The sequence below is a fragment of the Mercenaria mercenaria genome, chromosome 3 (assembly GCF_021730395.1).
Source record: "Mercenaria mercenaria strain notata chromosome 3, MADL_Memer_1, whole genome shotgun sequence".
In the NCBI taxonomy this organism is placed as follows: Eukaryota; Metazoa; Mollusca; class Bivalvia; order Venerida; family Veneridae; genus Mercenaria; species Mercenaria mercenaria.
Genome location: NC_069363.1, coordinates 92,530,544 through 92,547,678, shown reverse-complemented (window position 1 = coordinate 92,547,678; position 17,135 = coordinate 92,530,544). Strand labels below are relative to the sequence as shown.

The 17,135-nt window shown below is 35.3% G+C and overlaps 1 protein-coding gene across 2 annotated transcripts; it reads left to right on the top strand.

Annotated features, from left to right (window-relative positions):
• The first annotated feature begins 1,347 nt into the window (after positions 1 to 1,347).
• Positions 1,348 to 15,637, top strand: LOC123524034 (uroporphyrinogen decarboxylase-like). Of its 2 annotated transcripts, none has more exons than XM_045301905.2 (10): positions 1,348 to 1,562; positions 3,790 to 3,895; positions 5,211 to 5,296; positions 7,324 to 7,422; positions 7,645 to 7,806; positions 8,655 to 8,816; positions 9,332 to 9,469; positions 10,010 to 10,110; positions 10,833 to 10,899; positions 11,529 to 15,637. In XM_045301905.2, the coding sequence occupies exons 1-10, from the start codon at positions 1,536 to 1,538 to the stop codon at positions 11,691 to 11,693; spliced, it is 1,113 nt and encodes a 370-aa protein (XP_045157840.2). In that variant the 5' UTR covers positions 1,348 to 1,535; the 3' UTR covers positions 11,694 to 15,637. The 2 variants fall into 2 exon arrangements, with proteins under 2 accessions (XP_045157840.2, XP_053395276.1); XM_053539301.1 differs by lacking the exon at positions 1,348 to 1,562 and adding an exon at positions 2,467 to 2,622.
• Positions 15,638 to 17,135: the final 1,498 nt, after the last annotated feature.

The following is a 17,135-nucleotide window of genomic DNA, read 5'->3' as shown; positions in this document are numbered from 1 at the left end:
ATATGGTTTTAACAAGAATTCATCAGTATACGCTGAAATCTAACACATATCCTGTTATATGTAAATCACTTTTGATTATGTCAAGGATATTAATTAATTAAACCTATAGTTTAAATGATCAATTTATCAATCAAATATATTTTTGGTTTTGAATGCAAACATTTTTACTCTGAGTTTTTTTCGGCTTTATAACTACTACTAACTAACTAACTAACTAACTAACGGGACCGCAGTTTTTTTTAATCGTTTTTACCTGCACTTGTAGGCCTGCATACTTGCGCGCCTCACACAACCTTGTACATATTACACTCTACGACAATGCCCCAGAGTGGGATTTATGTACATCACCGGAAGAAGAAAAAGAAGAAGAAGAAGCCGGCTCAGATTGGGGCTTGTTTTACTTCTGTATCTGTATCAAGTTCCGTCATGGACGATTAAATTAAAACCATTTGATGTTAAAGGCACTGACCTCCAGCCTATGATCGTACGACAACAAGAAAGATAATTTTTAGATATCAGTAAATTACAGAAGGCTTTAAAACCTAGTTGCTGACATATCAAATGTTATAGAAACACATGTTGTTTTTACTAATTTTTCCCTTCAAAATTGAAAAGCATTTATAACGGGGTACCGGATGTGAACCACATGCAGGCACGAGTATCGGATCTGGGACAAAAAATATGACTAGACTGATAAAAACCATTGTTTTCATCCTAAATGAGTTTTAATTTTCGACTCATTTAGTCTACTGTATCTTTTGAAGGGTGCTCATGTTTCACTGCATAGTTTTAATTTTCGACTCATTTAGGATGAAAACAAGGGTTTTTATCAGTCTGGTCATACCTTTTGTCCCAGGTCCGATACTCGTGCCTGCATGTGAGGTAAACTGCTTTATATTTAATTCCTCCGTGATGTCTGGAACAACTGATACGTATTAGACCTTCCTGGTGAAGTACTGGTCAAGAAGGAAGCCTTCGGAAAGTTTTTATTGTCGAGGCGGCCCGGGCTATATTCTTGACAAGTATTTTTTCTTGATTTCGCTTTTTCTTTTTTCTTTTTTATATTTTAAAAACAAAAACTCAGGTTATAATGTTCATAATATGACCAAACTTCAACTTTAAAGAAAGATCATTTTAGCCAGAACTAGAGTTTATTACGTAAACTATGTAGATCTATTTTACCAGGTTTTTATTCTTTTATGTTTCACATGAAAAGTAAAAAGCAACTTTATGATGATAACTCAACATCGTCAAGCATTTACTCAGACTCAGAATATGTAACACTGTAACCAGAATAAAATTTCATTTACTACAGTATGCATTTCTATGTGTCATTTTGCATTAAACTAAAAACGCTACAAAAATGAACAACCTCAGGCGACAACAAGAAATTCCTGCTAAATGCGACACCTGAAAAACTCGACTAACCTGTCAGTAAACCAACTCTGGTTCCCATTTCTGTCCTTACCGTCTATACATAAGTAGAACCAGTGCGGCGGATATAAACAAGGGAGACCACTCCGCAAGATTAAAAAATGACAGCACAGTTTACTTTGACCGAGGTAAGTATTTATCAGGCTGGTAACATTGCCCGATCGGGCTTATGACACAAAAAGTAGTATTTCTTGAAAAATAATGAAGCTATTTCTTTCAAACTAGGTCCATTTATTAAGCATACCATTTAATGCTTAACAAGATAGAAATAGCTTTGTTGCCTTCAGTTTTGTTAGAATTACTTCCCTTTTTCAGTATTTTATGATGCATAATTTTTGAAGTCCAAACAATATATGTTTTAATGCAATGTTTAAAACAGAAAAGGTTCAGTGGTTTTCTATTGCTCCAAACTTGTGCGCCAATACCTTTATTCTATGTATTTAGAGTAAATACTTTGTTTCTAGTGCAGATGTATGAGCAATGTTTTTAGAACTAACATTTCTCAATAATGTTGCAAGTGAAAGCAGAGTAGAATGTATACATTCATTTACTAGCGCAATAATTTAGAGCATTAGAAAGCCATTGAACCCTTTTTTGTTTTAAACTTAGGATTAGAACATATTTTTTTTGGACTTCAAAGATTATGCGTCATAAAAATCTGAAAAGGGGAAATACTTCTACCAAACCTGAAAGCAACCAAGTTATTTTTATTCTGATTTGTATTATTTGTTATGCTTAATAAATGGACCAAGTTTGAAAGAAATATCTTCATTATTTTTCAAGAAATACTACTTTTTGTGTCGTAAGCCCGATCGGGCAATGTTACCAGCCTGTTTATCGTGTTTTCTTTGTATTTTACGTCTTAAAGTAAGAAAAAAATGTACATTTATTGTGACAAATGTTTAAGGTTATTTTAAGCACAAACGGTTTTATTTGTCACGGGAAAATTTTCTGGAAATCTATGCTTGAATTTCCCGGATCTTGACGTATGACATGTGCCATAATGTGGGACATGACAAAATGAATGTACTGATAACCAGTTTATGTAATCGGGATTAATTATGACTACATCACACAATTTTAAATACGTTGTAATAGAATGTGAAAAATATGTCTTTGAAAAAATGTTACACAAATGAGTTTGAAATGAATTCCGTGTAAAGGCTCTCTGACTGTAGACTGATTGAAGTAATAAACTTTTGCTTTTTGCTTTTCTTTAGTATTTTAAACTTGGATTTGACACATAAATTGTTTAATTCATTTTATTGCTTGAATGAATAACGACGACTAACAGAAATGGTTGTTCAGCCTCCATATTCAACAGGTCTTCGACTTCCCTTTGATTGAATCGAAAAACTGTCTCTCGTTCGAAAAACTCTATTTAGCTTAAGTGTTGAAAAAAACATGAAATCAATAGTAAAACAATCATTTCATTACAGTTGCATTATTTATTCATTTAACCAACTTGTTAATATTTCAAGTGAACTTCACAAGAAACAGATTGTCGTAGAAGTTTGCTTATGCAATTATAATGCTTACACAAAATTCCCAAATAATTTGGATTTTGGAAATTTGATAAAAGAAAGATAATTTTCAATATTTGAAATAAATATGCGCATTCTAAAATGAGAGTTTTAATTATTCTTTCATTGATTTTCATTGCTTCAGCTAATTTGAGTCTTTAGATCTAAAGACATTTTGTCGTTTGAACAAGAGACAGTGTTTAGATCAAGAGAATGTCTCTCAATTAGGGGAAGTCTCCAACCTGTTCAATATGTCCCCAACCCTGAGTGAGAGCTATTCATTAGAAATATTTACAAAAGAATAAAAAAGAACACATTATGGCAACTTTAAGACAACTAATCATACCTTTTCCCAAGCATGGGTTACCGTAATACAGTACATAATTGTATATATATTGAGTACTGAACCTCTAGACTCCAGGTTGGCTGGTCGTGTTACTGGACCACTATCCACTTCCTTTAGCATTTAATTTGATAATTTTCATGTGAGATGTAACAGGTTATTATATTACCACTGACAATAATTAACATGCTTAACCTTTACCCTGCTAAATTTCTAAAATGGACTGGTCTGTCATTCAATTTGGCCAGTAGCACTTATTATTCAAAGGGGTGTTCACTGAAAATTTACTGACTGAATAACGAACAGTGTAGACCATGATCAGCTTGCATGGATGTGCAGGCTAATCTTGGTTTGCACTGGTCGCAAAGGTGGAATCACTTGCCACCAGCAGGGTAAAGGTTAAGCACCCCAGTTGAGTATCAGTAACTTGTAACTACAGATAATTATTTAGATATAACCTTTTATGTTTTGTTAAACATTGTTTTTAAGGCATTCCCTCCATTAACCAATGATCTGATTCTGCGAGCTGCACGGGGTGAGAGGACAGAAAGAGTACCAGTATGGTTAATGAGACAAGCAGGCAGATATCTACCAGGTAAGTGCAGTTCTTTCAGCAAGGGATTCAGGATTGGTTGATAGGGAGGGTGCCTCAATGGGTAATGAGAGAAGGTAGCAGATATTTACTTGGAACATACGCAATTCATTCATTATGGGTTTGAAGATGGGGTGGTAGAGAGCGTACCTTAATGGCTGATGTTTCAAATAAGCAGATATTTATAATGTAAGGGTATTTTAAGTTGCAGAGGAATGTTGCAGATTGGATAACTGAAGGAGTAGAAGTGAAAGAAAACTACCATAAAACTATGTCTGGCCACAGATTTGTAAGGAAAACATTGGGCATTACCAAGTTCATCCAAAGATCAACTCGTAGCTGCCTGGAGGAGGCTGGTACTACATGTAGTTTCATTTTCTCCTTCCCAAATGAAGGAAATGTGTCGGTCACATGTTTTTTCAGAGGCCATTACTTTTCTCCTCCCTTTTTCCAACTCTCTAGACACCCATTCATGGTGCAATCTGTATCATCCATGTGCAAGGGCTGTAATATGTCAAGATAAATGTGAATGAATGTTCCATACAGCTTTACACTAACCAGATTTAAAGGGGTAGGGTGCAAGTCTTACATGGAGCGGAGAAGGAAACAGATGATCTGATGTAGTTAATATTGTAACAGCTTTTGTTTTGCAAAGACAACCTTTTAACCACCTTTTACTTCTCATGTCATATAAGCATGCAGCCTGTCAACTTACATTGTAAAATGATTTTACTTGTCTTGCGAAGGTGCGAGAAACTATCTAAAATTAAATGTGATTACCGTAATTTAGAGCCAGTTTAGGGCTTTCTTTTCTAGAAAACAGCATTTCCATTGATTATCGGGTATGAATTTAAACTGAAAAAGGTCATGATATCATGCATGTTCAGTTTGAAATAGTTTAAAAAGTTCTACAAATGAACATTAATTTGGCTTTAACTTATGCATTTTTTTTTAAATTTGCAAATGTGTATTTTGGATTTGCAGAAATTATAAACATTTTCATGTCTTAAAGTTAACCACTTATGGAGCATATCTTGGTGTCTCTGTATGTTTAATGGATGAATTCCTTCCTTTTCAGACTTTAAGAATAGTTTTACTTATTCTTTCATCTCTAAAAGTGAAGAGATATTTAGCGTTTGCTACCTTGTACATGTCATTAGTAGTCTCAAAAAGTGAGAAGACATCTAGCTTTTGTTAACCTGTCCTCACTTACGGTACTTAGAGACATGAATGACATAGACCTGCTACTGTGCTGCAGTTTAGTCCCAAGTAAGTTTATAATTGTTATATTGACATATAGATTTGTCTTTTTTTGTAGAATATGGTGAATTTAAAGAAAAGCACAGTGTTGGCTTTTTTGATATGGTTAAAACCCCAAGTATGGCTTGTGAAATTACTCTGCAGGTAAGAATTACAGAAATGAGCTGCACCACAAGAAAACCAACATAGTGCGTTTGTGACCAGCATGGATCCAGACCAGCCTGCACATTCGCGCAGTCTGGTCAGGATCCATGCTGTTCGCTAAAGGTTTCTCTAATTGCAAATTTTTTTGAAAGCGAACAGTATGGATCCTGACTAGACTGTGCAGATGCACAAGCTGGTCTAGATCCATGCTGGTCGCAAATGCACTATGTTGGTTTTCTCATGGCACGGCTCAAATAAACTTTTTCATGTGCAGTGCTAATAATTATTTGATTAATGTAAAAATCTTTAGTTTTAACAGATTTCAGATCTTTTCTGTACCACTGGGAGCAACTGAATTTATTTGTATACCTTTATTTTTATTAGCTCACCTGTCACAAAGTGACAAGGTGAGCTTTTGTGATCGTGCGGCGTCCGTCATGCGTGCGTCCGTGCGTGCGTCCGTAAACTTTTGCTTGTGACCACTCTAGAGGTCACATTTTTTGTGGGATCTTTATGAAAGTTGGTCAGAATGTTCATCTTGATGATATCTAGGCTAAGTTCGAAACTGGGTCGCGTGCCATCAAAAACTAGGTCATTAGGTCTAAAAATAGAAAAACCTTGTGACCTCTCTAGAGGCCATATATTTCACAAGATCTTCATGAAAATTGGTCAGAATGTTCACCTTGATATTATCTAGGTCAAGTTCGAAACTGGGTCACATGCCTTCAAAAACAGGTCAGTAGGTCAAATAATAGAAAAACCTTGTGACCTCTCTAAAGGCCATATTTTTCATGGGATCTGTATGAAAGTTGGTCAGAATATTCATCTTGATGATATCTAGGTCAAGTTTGAAAGTGGATCACGTGCCCTCAAAAACTAGGTCAGTAGGTCAAATAATAGGAAAACCTTGTGACCTCTCTAAAGGCCATATTTTTCATGAGATCTGTATGAAAGTTGGTCTGAATGTTCATCTTGATGATATCTAGGTCAAGTTCGAAACAGGGTTATGTGCGGTCAAAAACTAGGTCAGTAGGTCTAAAAATAGAAAAACCTTGTGACCTCTCTAGAGGCCATACTTGTGAATGGATCTCCATAAAAATTGGTCAGAATGTTCATCTTGATGATATCTAGGTCAAGTTCGAAAGTGGGTCACGTGCCTTCAAAAAGTAGGTCAGTAGGTCAAATAATGAAAAAACGTTGTGACCTCTCTAGAGGCCATATTTTTCAATGGATCTTCATGAAAATTGATCTGAATGTTCACCTTGATGATATCTAGGTCAGTTTCTAAACTAGGTCACGTGCGTTCAAAAACTAGGCCAGTAGGTATAAAAATAGAAAAACCTTGTGACCTCTCTAGAGGCCATATTTTTCATGAGATCTTCATGAAAATTAGTGAGAATGTTCACCTTGATGATATCTAGGTAAAGTTCAAAACAGGGTCACGTACCTTCGAAAACTAGGTCAATAGGTCAGATAATAGAAAAACCGTGTGACCTCTCTAGAGACCATATTTTTCAATGGATCTTCTTGAAAATTGGTCAGAATTTTTATCTTGATAATATCTAGGTCAAGTTCAAAACTGGGTCACATGAGCTCAAAAACTAGGTCACTATGTCAAATAATAGAAAAAACGACATCATACTCAAAACTGGGTCATGTGGGAAGAGGTGAGCGATTCAGGACCATCATGGTCCTCTTGCTTCTTTTTAGTGTGAGTCAACATTATTGGAATGATTGGATATTAATCAAATGATAAATTAAGTGACTGATAAAGTTTTATGACAAAATACATTATCAGTCTATTGTTCAGGCTACAATGAAATCATTCATTTCCATGGTGTTGAAATATCATGATTTTAGCCAACATTTATATGAATTCATGGATATCAAATTATGAACAGAAAACAAATGGGAATAATACTTATTTGTTGGGAGTTAATTTTATGGACTTACTAACTCATTCATGAAATCCATGAAAATTTGTCTCCCACAAGTTATGATTTTACAGTACATATTTCCATTTTCAGCCAATACGGAGATTTAACCTTGATGCTGCTATAATTTTCTCGGATATTCTCGTCATTCCACAAGTGCTGGGTATGGGCGTGGATGTTGTGGAAGGAAAGGTATTGTCAATTTCTCTTCTGATTATAGCTGTTTTGTTTCTGATATGCTGTTTTAGATTTAGACTGCTAAAGTCAGTAAAAACTAAAGAAGTTGTTTTGTTAATGTGGAGAAAAGTGGAACATGATTCTTACTTATCCATTTATCAATTAATTGATTAATAATTTACTAAATCAATTAACTATAATGTATTTGCTACAAAAACATAATTAATTGTGTTGCAGGGTGTAATATTTGACTTCCTGCTGCAAACACCAGAAGATTTGAACAAACTGTACAAGGACGCAAATGTATGTTCAGATCTGAGTTATGTGTTTGATGCTATCACAATGACCAGACATGCTCTTAATGGACAATGCCCGTTGTTTGGGTTTTCTGGAGCACCTGTAAGTTTTTAGAATTTGAGATACAGACATTGTTACATGTAGTTATTATAGATGGTACTATTATGTATTTTAGTCTGATTAATCAGAGACATTTCAGCATGATGAGATGAGACTGTCAGCTTGATTAATTCGAGGCAGTTCAGGTTGATTAACTGGAAACATGATGATGTTCTAGCTTGATTCATTAGAGACATTTTAACTTTATTGATCAAAGACATTTCAGCTTGATTGATTAAAAACTTTTAAGCTTGATTGTTGGAGACATTTCAACTTGATAGATTAGAGACATTTCAACTTGATGGATTAGAGACATTTCTACTTGATGGATTAGAGACATTTCAACTTGATTGATTAGAGACATTTCAACTTGATTGATTAGAGACATTTCAAGACGTTTAAGCTGAATAAGTTCAAGACATTCAGCTTGATATGTTTGAGACATTTCAGTTTTATTTATTAGAAACATTTTAGCTTTATTATCCAGATCAGAGTAGTAAGTCCAGAGTTATAAAATTATGCCCTTGATTTTTCAAAAATGCCACATTCCACTTGGTTCGTACTTGAGCCTTCATTTTTTACCAGTCCTAATCATATTTACATGAAATATATACACCAATGAGATGTTCTTCAGATTCGAATATTGGCCAGATATTATTAGTAGGTTGAGAGTTGTTTACCCTTGAATTTAAAAACAAAATACCAGTTTAACTGTTAAGTGTTGTCAGACATTTATAACATTAATTAATGCACTTGAAATACATCAAGAAAAGTAAGCAAAGTAAAGAGACAAAATTCTGATGTCCGAAATGAATGTATTTTATATAGAATGTTCTTCTTAAATATTTTAGTGGACACTGATGAAGTTTATGATAGATGGAGGTTCACATTCACCATTACCCAAGGCTCGGAAATGGCTGGTCACATATCCTGATGCCAGTAGAGAACTTCTACAGTTACTGTGTGAAAAAGTTGTGGATTATCTTGTCGGACAAGTCAAAGCAGGAGCACAGGTAACTTTAAGGTTTACTAAACTACTTTAGAAGATATTGTAGAATTTATAAGGTACTGTAGTTGAAATTGTAAGATATGAATTCATAAGTTATTGTTGTTGAATTTGTAAGATGTGAAAACTTCGACAAGTGTAATTAAATAACAGAGTTGTGATGCAAGATTTTATATAGTGATGATGATTCAGAGCTGATTTTCCTAAAGTGGTAGATAGTAGACCTCAGTGAGTCGACTCTGGAATTTTTGTTTTAATTTGGTTTTAAGTTCAACTTTCTGTTGTAGTCTCCAACTCTGGGCAAGGTTAAAACCCAGAGGAGCTAAATATGCAGTAATGATATGTGTTTGAAAATAAATTATTTTACTGCAAGCTTTAGTGAGGGGATATTTTTTTTTATATCCTTACAAGGTTAAATAGTAATTGTTGGACTAAAAGGAGGTGTTGTTTGACGTAGCTATGGTAGATATTATTGTGTTGTAGTCTTGTTTATTAAACAGAAATTTCTACTCCTAACTTCAGATTTTACAAGTATTTGATTCCTGTGCTGGCGAGTTGGGACCAGACATGTTTGCCGAGTTTGCCCTACCCTATCTTAAAGACATAGCTTACAGAACCAAAGAAAAACTGCTCGAAGCACATGTAGAACCAGTCCCAATGGTAAGTACTGGCTTATATGTTACCATAAAAAAGCAGAATTTGTATTTGTTTTGTTAAGTATTAATGTAGCCATAACACAAAGGTCATATGGTGACTTTCTAGCTTGACAGGAGCTACTCAAGCTGATGCATTTTCTCAGACTGTTGCCAGCACCTTGGTACAAACATTGACTTTCTACAAGCCAGCTTGATAGCTTCTTCACATGAAAGAGTACTCTTTCATATAAACTGTGATGTCAGGTACAAGTGATTCAGGTCAGACACTTTAACCTTTTGGTCATAAATTCAGTTTTTGATCTGCTATGAGTGTAATACCATGAAAAGAAGTAGAGCAAAATTAGGAAGTATACCCAAAATTATGTAATGTTCAGTCAAATTGTCCCTGGCTGTGGTTCAGTTTGCTCAACAGTGGCCCAGTTGTTCAAAACTTCTGTTAAATTTAACGAAAGTTTTGAACAACTGGGCCAATGATTCAGTCATGTATGTTTATGGATGAGAAACATAGATAAAATGTATGTACTGTATCATGTCCTATTTTCAGGTTGTATTTGCAAAAGATGCCCATTTTGCTATAGACGATCTTGCCAATAGCGGATATGATGTGGTCTCACTAGATTGGACAGTTAAACCCACACATGCAAGGTAAGTATGGGTGTTAACTTTTGTTTAACCTTTAGCCTGCTGGCGGCAAGTGATTCTGCCTTTGCAACCAGTTCATACCAAGAACATTGTCTGCACTGTTCGCAGTTCAGTCAATAAATTTTATGTAAAAACCCCTTCGAATAATAAATGGTATTGCCCAAATGGAATGATGGACCAGTCCATTTTAGAAATTTAGCAGGCTAAGGATTAAGAACAATGTAAACCATTGCAGTATTTTTCTCAGTAGCATATGTTTTATTTTTACAATTCAGTTAAACTTAAATATGATTTTTTTATATAGAGAGATGTATTTTTATTGTTACATTTGGCTTTAACAATTCAGCAGCATGTAAATATTGGTAGTTTTGATTGAAAAAATTATTTTTATATCAGTGTACTGTAAAACTGGGTCAAGATTTTGTCAATTTGAAATTTTGATTATGCTCGTGAGGTTTAATATTCACGAAATTTGTAAAAATGGTATCCTACTTTAATTTGAATAATACTAATGGTGAATATTTACACGAGGATTAATTTTTGCTAGATGTAGGGCCTTGTGAATATTAAACCATTGCGAAAATTTCTGCTTTTACTGTAACCATAAATAGTATTTCTGTTAAACTTACCCATGAGTGTAATGTACTTGTAGAAAGGTAGTGGGGAAAATTTATGTGACTGTTTGGTATCATACAGAATACTAAGATATTTCTTTAAATTTTCAGGAGAGTAGCTGGAAAAAATATAACATTACAAGGGAACTTTGATCCTTGTTTACTGTATTCCCAGGAAGTAAGTAATAAATTAAAGTTTGCGTTTCTAGCAGAGACAATTAAATAATCATATAACTAGATATTCTGAAGTCATAAATGTTTGTTTGGGGCTAGAGGTACTTTTTTGTGGATTTCTTGTTTGAGGCAAACCCCATATAAATAAATCTCAAAGAACAAAAAGAACTGCCATTTATCTTCAAAAGTGGACTTTTAACAAATTTATGTCCTCACAAAATAGCTTTTTTAGACAAAACTATGAAATTTCACGCCGAAGAAGTTAAATGATTTCAGAGTAAATGAAACTGTACCAAGCATGTACCAAAAAGATGCAGAACTAAAATGCCCGCACTGAAGTTGCTCTTCGTCCATGTCTTAGCCAAATATATGGTACTCTTTAAGGAAAAAATTGTTCGATAAGATGAAATATGGCAAGAGTATGCCTATTCCAAATACATTCTGAATTTTTCTAGATAATCAGTTTGAAATGTGAAATGCAAAGATGTGAATACGATCCACCAATGTTATGATATAAAATGTATATTTATAACCATGATGCTACGATTTTAGTGAGCTAGATACATGTCTGAAATGTTTCGAGTATTTGCTGTACACTAAAACTGTTCTAATTAATATTTATCTTTATTACAGAATGATTTAAAGAATGCGGTGAAGACAATGCTGAAGAGATTTGGAACACAGCGATACATAGCCAATCTAGGACATGGTGTACATAAAGATGTTAATCCAGAAAATGTTGGACTATTTGTTGATGCTGTTCACATGTATTCAGAAGAAATGAATGCTTCCTTATAACATGTGCTTGATTTTAGTAGTAAATTATACATGTACACATTCCTTAATCAAAATTTTTAAACCATACCCCTCTTCCCATATTTCCCATGAGAGCACAACGTGCCATAGATGAGATCACTCGCTATTCATTGTCCACCTCCCCATATTTCCCATGAGAGCACAATGTGCCATAGATGAGATCACTCGCTATTCATTGTCCACCTCCCCATATTTCCCATGAGAGCACAACGTGCCATAGATGAGATCACTCGCTATTCATTGTCCACCTCCCCATATTTCCCATGAGAGCACAACGTGCCATAGATGAGATCACTCGCTATTCATTGTCCACCTCCCCATATTTCCCATGAGAGCACAACATGCAATATGTTAGCTGTTATAATTATTCGCTATTCACTTCCGCCAGTCAGCATCGGTATTTTCTTCAAACTACATCTCATCTGAAACCTTTATGTGGATGTTGATTAAACTGGGAATGGATGGATTTTTCTGGGTGATCCAAAATTATTCAGTTCCGCTTTACTCTGAATCTGCAGATCTGTTTTCAAAGTCATTTGGCAGAAACTGCTGATCCACCCAGCAAATATAATTTTACTGCACTTTTCTTTCTTAAATTTTACGCTAACAGTGGCTTTGGGAACATGAAATGTTTCTGTATAATAGAATCCTGCTTAAGCTGCTAGGGTGAGGGGTTTTGCTCATTTTGTTACCCATAAGTAGTCTCAAATTCTTATGCTTTCAAGTGATTTACTTGATAATTAATTTCTCTTTGCAATGCAGTCCCTCCTTTTTATCAAGTAACTAAGAATATGTGTTCTATATTTGACCCGCACCATGAGAAACCAACATAGTGCATTTGCGATCAGCATGGATCCAGACCAGCCTGCGTAACTGCGCAGTCTGGTCAGGATCCATACTGTTCGCTAACGGTTTCTCTAATTGCAATAGGGTTTGAAAGTGAACAGTATGGATCCTGACCAGACTGCGCAAATGCGCAGGCTGGTCTGGATCCATGCAGGTCGTAAATGCACTATGTTGGTTTTCTCATGGTGCGGCTCATTTATGTAAAAGCATGGCATTTTATAGTTTAGTATATTATTTATTACACTACATGTAGTATATTATTTATTACACTGTCATCTATCTTTTCATTGTGCTTCTTAATTGTATTTTAGAATATTAATGACCAATGTTTTTATGCCCCCCTTCATAGAAGGAGGGGTATATTGTTTTGCAGATGTCGGTCGGTTGGTCTGTCGGTCGGAATGTAGACCAATCCGTTTTCAGATGATAACTCAAGAACACTTGGGCCTAGGATCATGGAAGTTGATAGGGAGGTTGGTCATCACCAGCAGATGACCCCTATTGATTTTGAGATCTGTATGTCAAAGGTCAAGGTCACAGTGACCCTGAATAGTAAAACGGTTTCCGGATGATAACTCGAGAACACTTGGGCCTAGGATCATGAAAGTTGATAGGGAGGTTAGTAATGACCAGCAGATGACCCCTATTGATTTTGAGGTCAGTGTGTTAAAGGTCAAGGTCACAGTGACCCTGAACAGTAAAACGGTTTCCGGATGATAACTCATGAACGCTTAGGCCTAGGGTCACGAAAGTTGATAGGGAGGTTGGTCATGACCAGCAGATAACCCCTATTGATTTTGAGGTCAGTATTTCAAAGGTCAAGGTCACAGTGACCAGGAACAGTAAAATGGTTTCCAGGCAGTAACTTTAGAACGCTTGGGCCTAGTGTCAGGAAAATTGATTGTTAGGTTGGCCATGACCAGCAGATGACCCCTATTGATTTTGAGGTCAAAGGTCAAGGTCACATTGGCCAGGAACAGTTAAATCGGTTTCTGATCTTCTTGTCCAAAACCATAGGGCCTAGGGCTTTGATATTTGGTATGTAGCAAAATCTAGTGGTCCTCTACTAAGATTGTTCAGATTATTTCCCTGGGGTTAAATATGGCCCCACCCCGGGGGTCACATGGTTTATATAGACTCATATAGGAAAAAACTTTGAAAAACCTCTTGTCCAAAACCACAGGGCCTAGGGCTTTGATATTTTGTATATGTCATCATCTAGTGGTCCTCTACTAAGATTGTTTAAATTATTCCCCTAGGGTGAAATATGGCTCCGCCCTGGGGGTCACATGGTTTACATAGACTTATATAGGGAAAAACTTTGAAAATCTTCTTGTCCAAACCACAAAGACAATGGCTTTGATATTTTGTAATGTGGCATCATTTAGTGGTTCTCTACCAAATTTGTTCAAATTATTCCTCTCGGGTCAAATGTGGCCCCACCCTAGGGGTCATATGGTTCATATGGACTTATATAGGGAAAAACTTAGAACCTTCATGTCCATAACTTACATCATTCAAATTTGGACCACATGTATAGTTTTGAGTGGCAAGATGAACCTTGACATGAGTTGACCTTGATCTTGACCTAATGACCTACTTTCACATTTCTGTAGCTACAGCCTTCAAATTTGGACCACATGCATAGGTTTGTGTACTGAAAAAAACTTTGACCTTGTTATTGACCTAGTGACCTACTTTCACATTTTTGAAGGTACAGGCTTCAAATTTGGACCACATGCATAGTTTTTTTGTTCCAAAATAAAATTTGACCTTGATTTTGACCTAGTGACCTACTTTCACATTTCTCAAGCTACAGCCTTCAAATTTGAACCACAAGCATACATTTGTGTACTGAAATGAACTTTGATCTTGAGATTGACCTAGTGACCTACTTTCACATTTCTGAAGGTACAGCTTTCAAATTTGGACCACTTGCATAGTTTTGTGTTCCGAAATAAAATTTGACCTTGATTTTGACCTAGTGACCTACTTTCACATTTCTCAAGCTACAGCCTTCAAATTTGAACCACCTGCATAGTTTTGTGTACCGAAATGAACTTTGATCTTGAGATTGACATAGTGACCTACTTTCACATTTCTGAAGCTACAGGCTTCAAATTTGGACAGCTTGCATATTTTTGTGTTCTGAATTGAAATTTGACATTGATTTTTACCTATTACCTACTTTCACATTTCTCAAGCTACAGCCTTCAGATTTGAAGCACATGCATAGTTCTGTCTACCGAAATGAACTTTGGCCTTGAAATTGATCTAGTGACCTGCTTTCACATTTCTCAAGCCACAGCTTTCAAATTGGACCACATACACATTGGTTTGTACCAAAATGAAATTTGACATTGATTTTGACCTTGAGCTAGTCTTGAAATTTGAAACATTCAAAAATGGCTCAGTGGATGGCACAAAGATCACTCTGTCATCTCTTGTTAGGTTAATAGGTTAAAGGTGAAGATCAGATTAAACCAGAATGGTAGAACTTTTCTTTACAGTCAGCATATAATTGCTGTTCCTTGTGCAGTTACTGAATTCATCAAGGGGGGCATTTCGTGTTCGATGAGCTCTTGTTATTTATGGAAATGACTTTTCATTTTTATTTCAAGTAAGTCAGTTTGCCGGGAGTTTACACGAATTTGTTGCTATTCTCAGGGACACTAAGACTCAAGATGCAACACATGAATTTCATAACTCATAAGTGCATTATAACTAATTTATGTGGATTTCATGGTTTGGTCAGTAATATTCCCATTCATATTATGTTCAAACTTCAAATTCCACAAATTTATATCCCCACAATCTGTTTGCCAAGGCCATGTAATTCCATATCCACATTACAGTATTTAATTAACTGGGCTAGATATATTAACTGTTTATGCTGTAATCATAAACGTTGCTCCAGCATTTTGTTTTATAGTCACATTTTTTGTTCATGCTGTGTTTACTTAGTCTTGTACATTTATTAGAGATCAGTATTTTTAACGTTACACACAGGACTGTGTAGTATAAATTGTGTATATTTTATAATATGAATTTGGGCATAATATAAAGAATTACAAACAGCTGGCAATTGTTCCTTGATGTCTAAAATGCAGAAATTTAAAGAACACTTAAAGTAAATCAAATACTTTTTACAATTGCTTATGTTATACTTACAAGTATTGTTTTAGCTCACCTGAACCAGAATTCAGGTTGTGTTATGAGTTAAGATGGATGGTCCAGCATCCGCAGTTGGTTCATTAACACATTTAGCCCAGTTTTAATGAGTTCAAAACTGGGTAAGTGAGAGGCCATATTTTCTACTTGATAATAAAACCTGATAAGAATGTTTGTCTTAATGAAATCTGGGCCAAGATTGAAACCTGGTAAACTAGGACAATAATCTAGGTCAGATCACAGGAAAACTAGGGCCTTATTGTCTATATGAAATGTAGTCAGAATATTTTTTTTTAATAACTAGGCTTTTTTCAAAAGTTCATCTAGGTTCACAGATTAGGTTACCAGGACAAGTCATAGAAAAACCTTTTTAACATAATAGAGGCCAGTTTCTATTTCATCTCTATGAAGTTTACCTTAACAGAATTTAGGTGAAGTATTAAACTGGATTATTTTGTGTTCTAAAACTAGTTCCAATCCTTAAAACCATTTTGAACAATGTAGAGGGCAATTGTTTTCATGAGCTGAGACATGACTAGACCATCTGAATCTAGGTCCAGTTCATAATCTGGGATAAAGACAAACTTTCTATTGGATTTATGTGAAATCTGATCAGAATGCTTGTCTTGATGAAATCAGTGGTAGTTGCGAAAACTTTTCTTGTCCATTTAATTTTGTACTAAAGGGTTGTTAAGTTCTATGGTTCAGTTTATCACATGTATTCAATGTCAAACATCATGGTCAGGTGAGAAACTTTGGAGCTATCAATGCCCTCTTGTGTGGAAATATAGACATTGATTTTTTGATGGTGCTTTTATTTGATATGCTTAATAAAAATATTTTAAGCAGAAAGTTTTCTTCATATTTTATCAGTTCATTATCAAGTAACAAGATTTGTTTTTAAAACAATTATGTCCCACCAGCACAATAATTGCCTGTCAAAAATAACAGGGTGTGAGCTTTTTAGACTGCAGTATGCTGTGACCTTTACAATAAACCCGAAAATAACCGGGTGTGAGCTTTTCAGACTCCAGTATGCTGTGACCTTTACAATAAACCCGAAAATAACGGGGTGTGAGCTTTTCAGACTGCAGTATGCTGTGACCTTTACAATAAACCCGAAAATAACGGGGTGTGAGCTTTTCAGACTGCAGTATGCTGTGACCTTTACAATAAACCCGAAAATAACGGGGTGTGAGCTTTTCAGACTCCAGTATGCTGTGACCTTTACAATAAACCCAAAATAACGGGGTGTGGGCTTTTCAGACTCCAGTATGCTGTGACCTTTACAATAAACCCAAAAATAACGGGGTGTGGGCTTTTCAGACTCCAGTATGCTGTGACCTTTACAATAAACCCAAAAATAACGGGGTGTGAGCTTTTCAGACTCCAGTATGCCGTGACCTT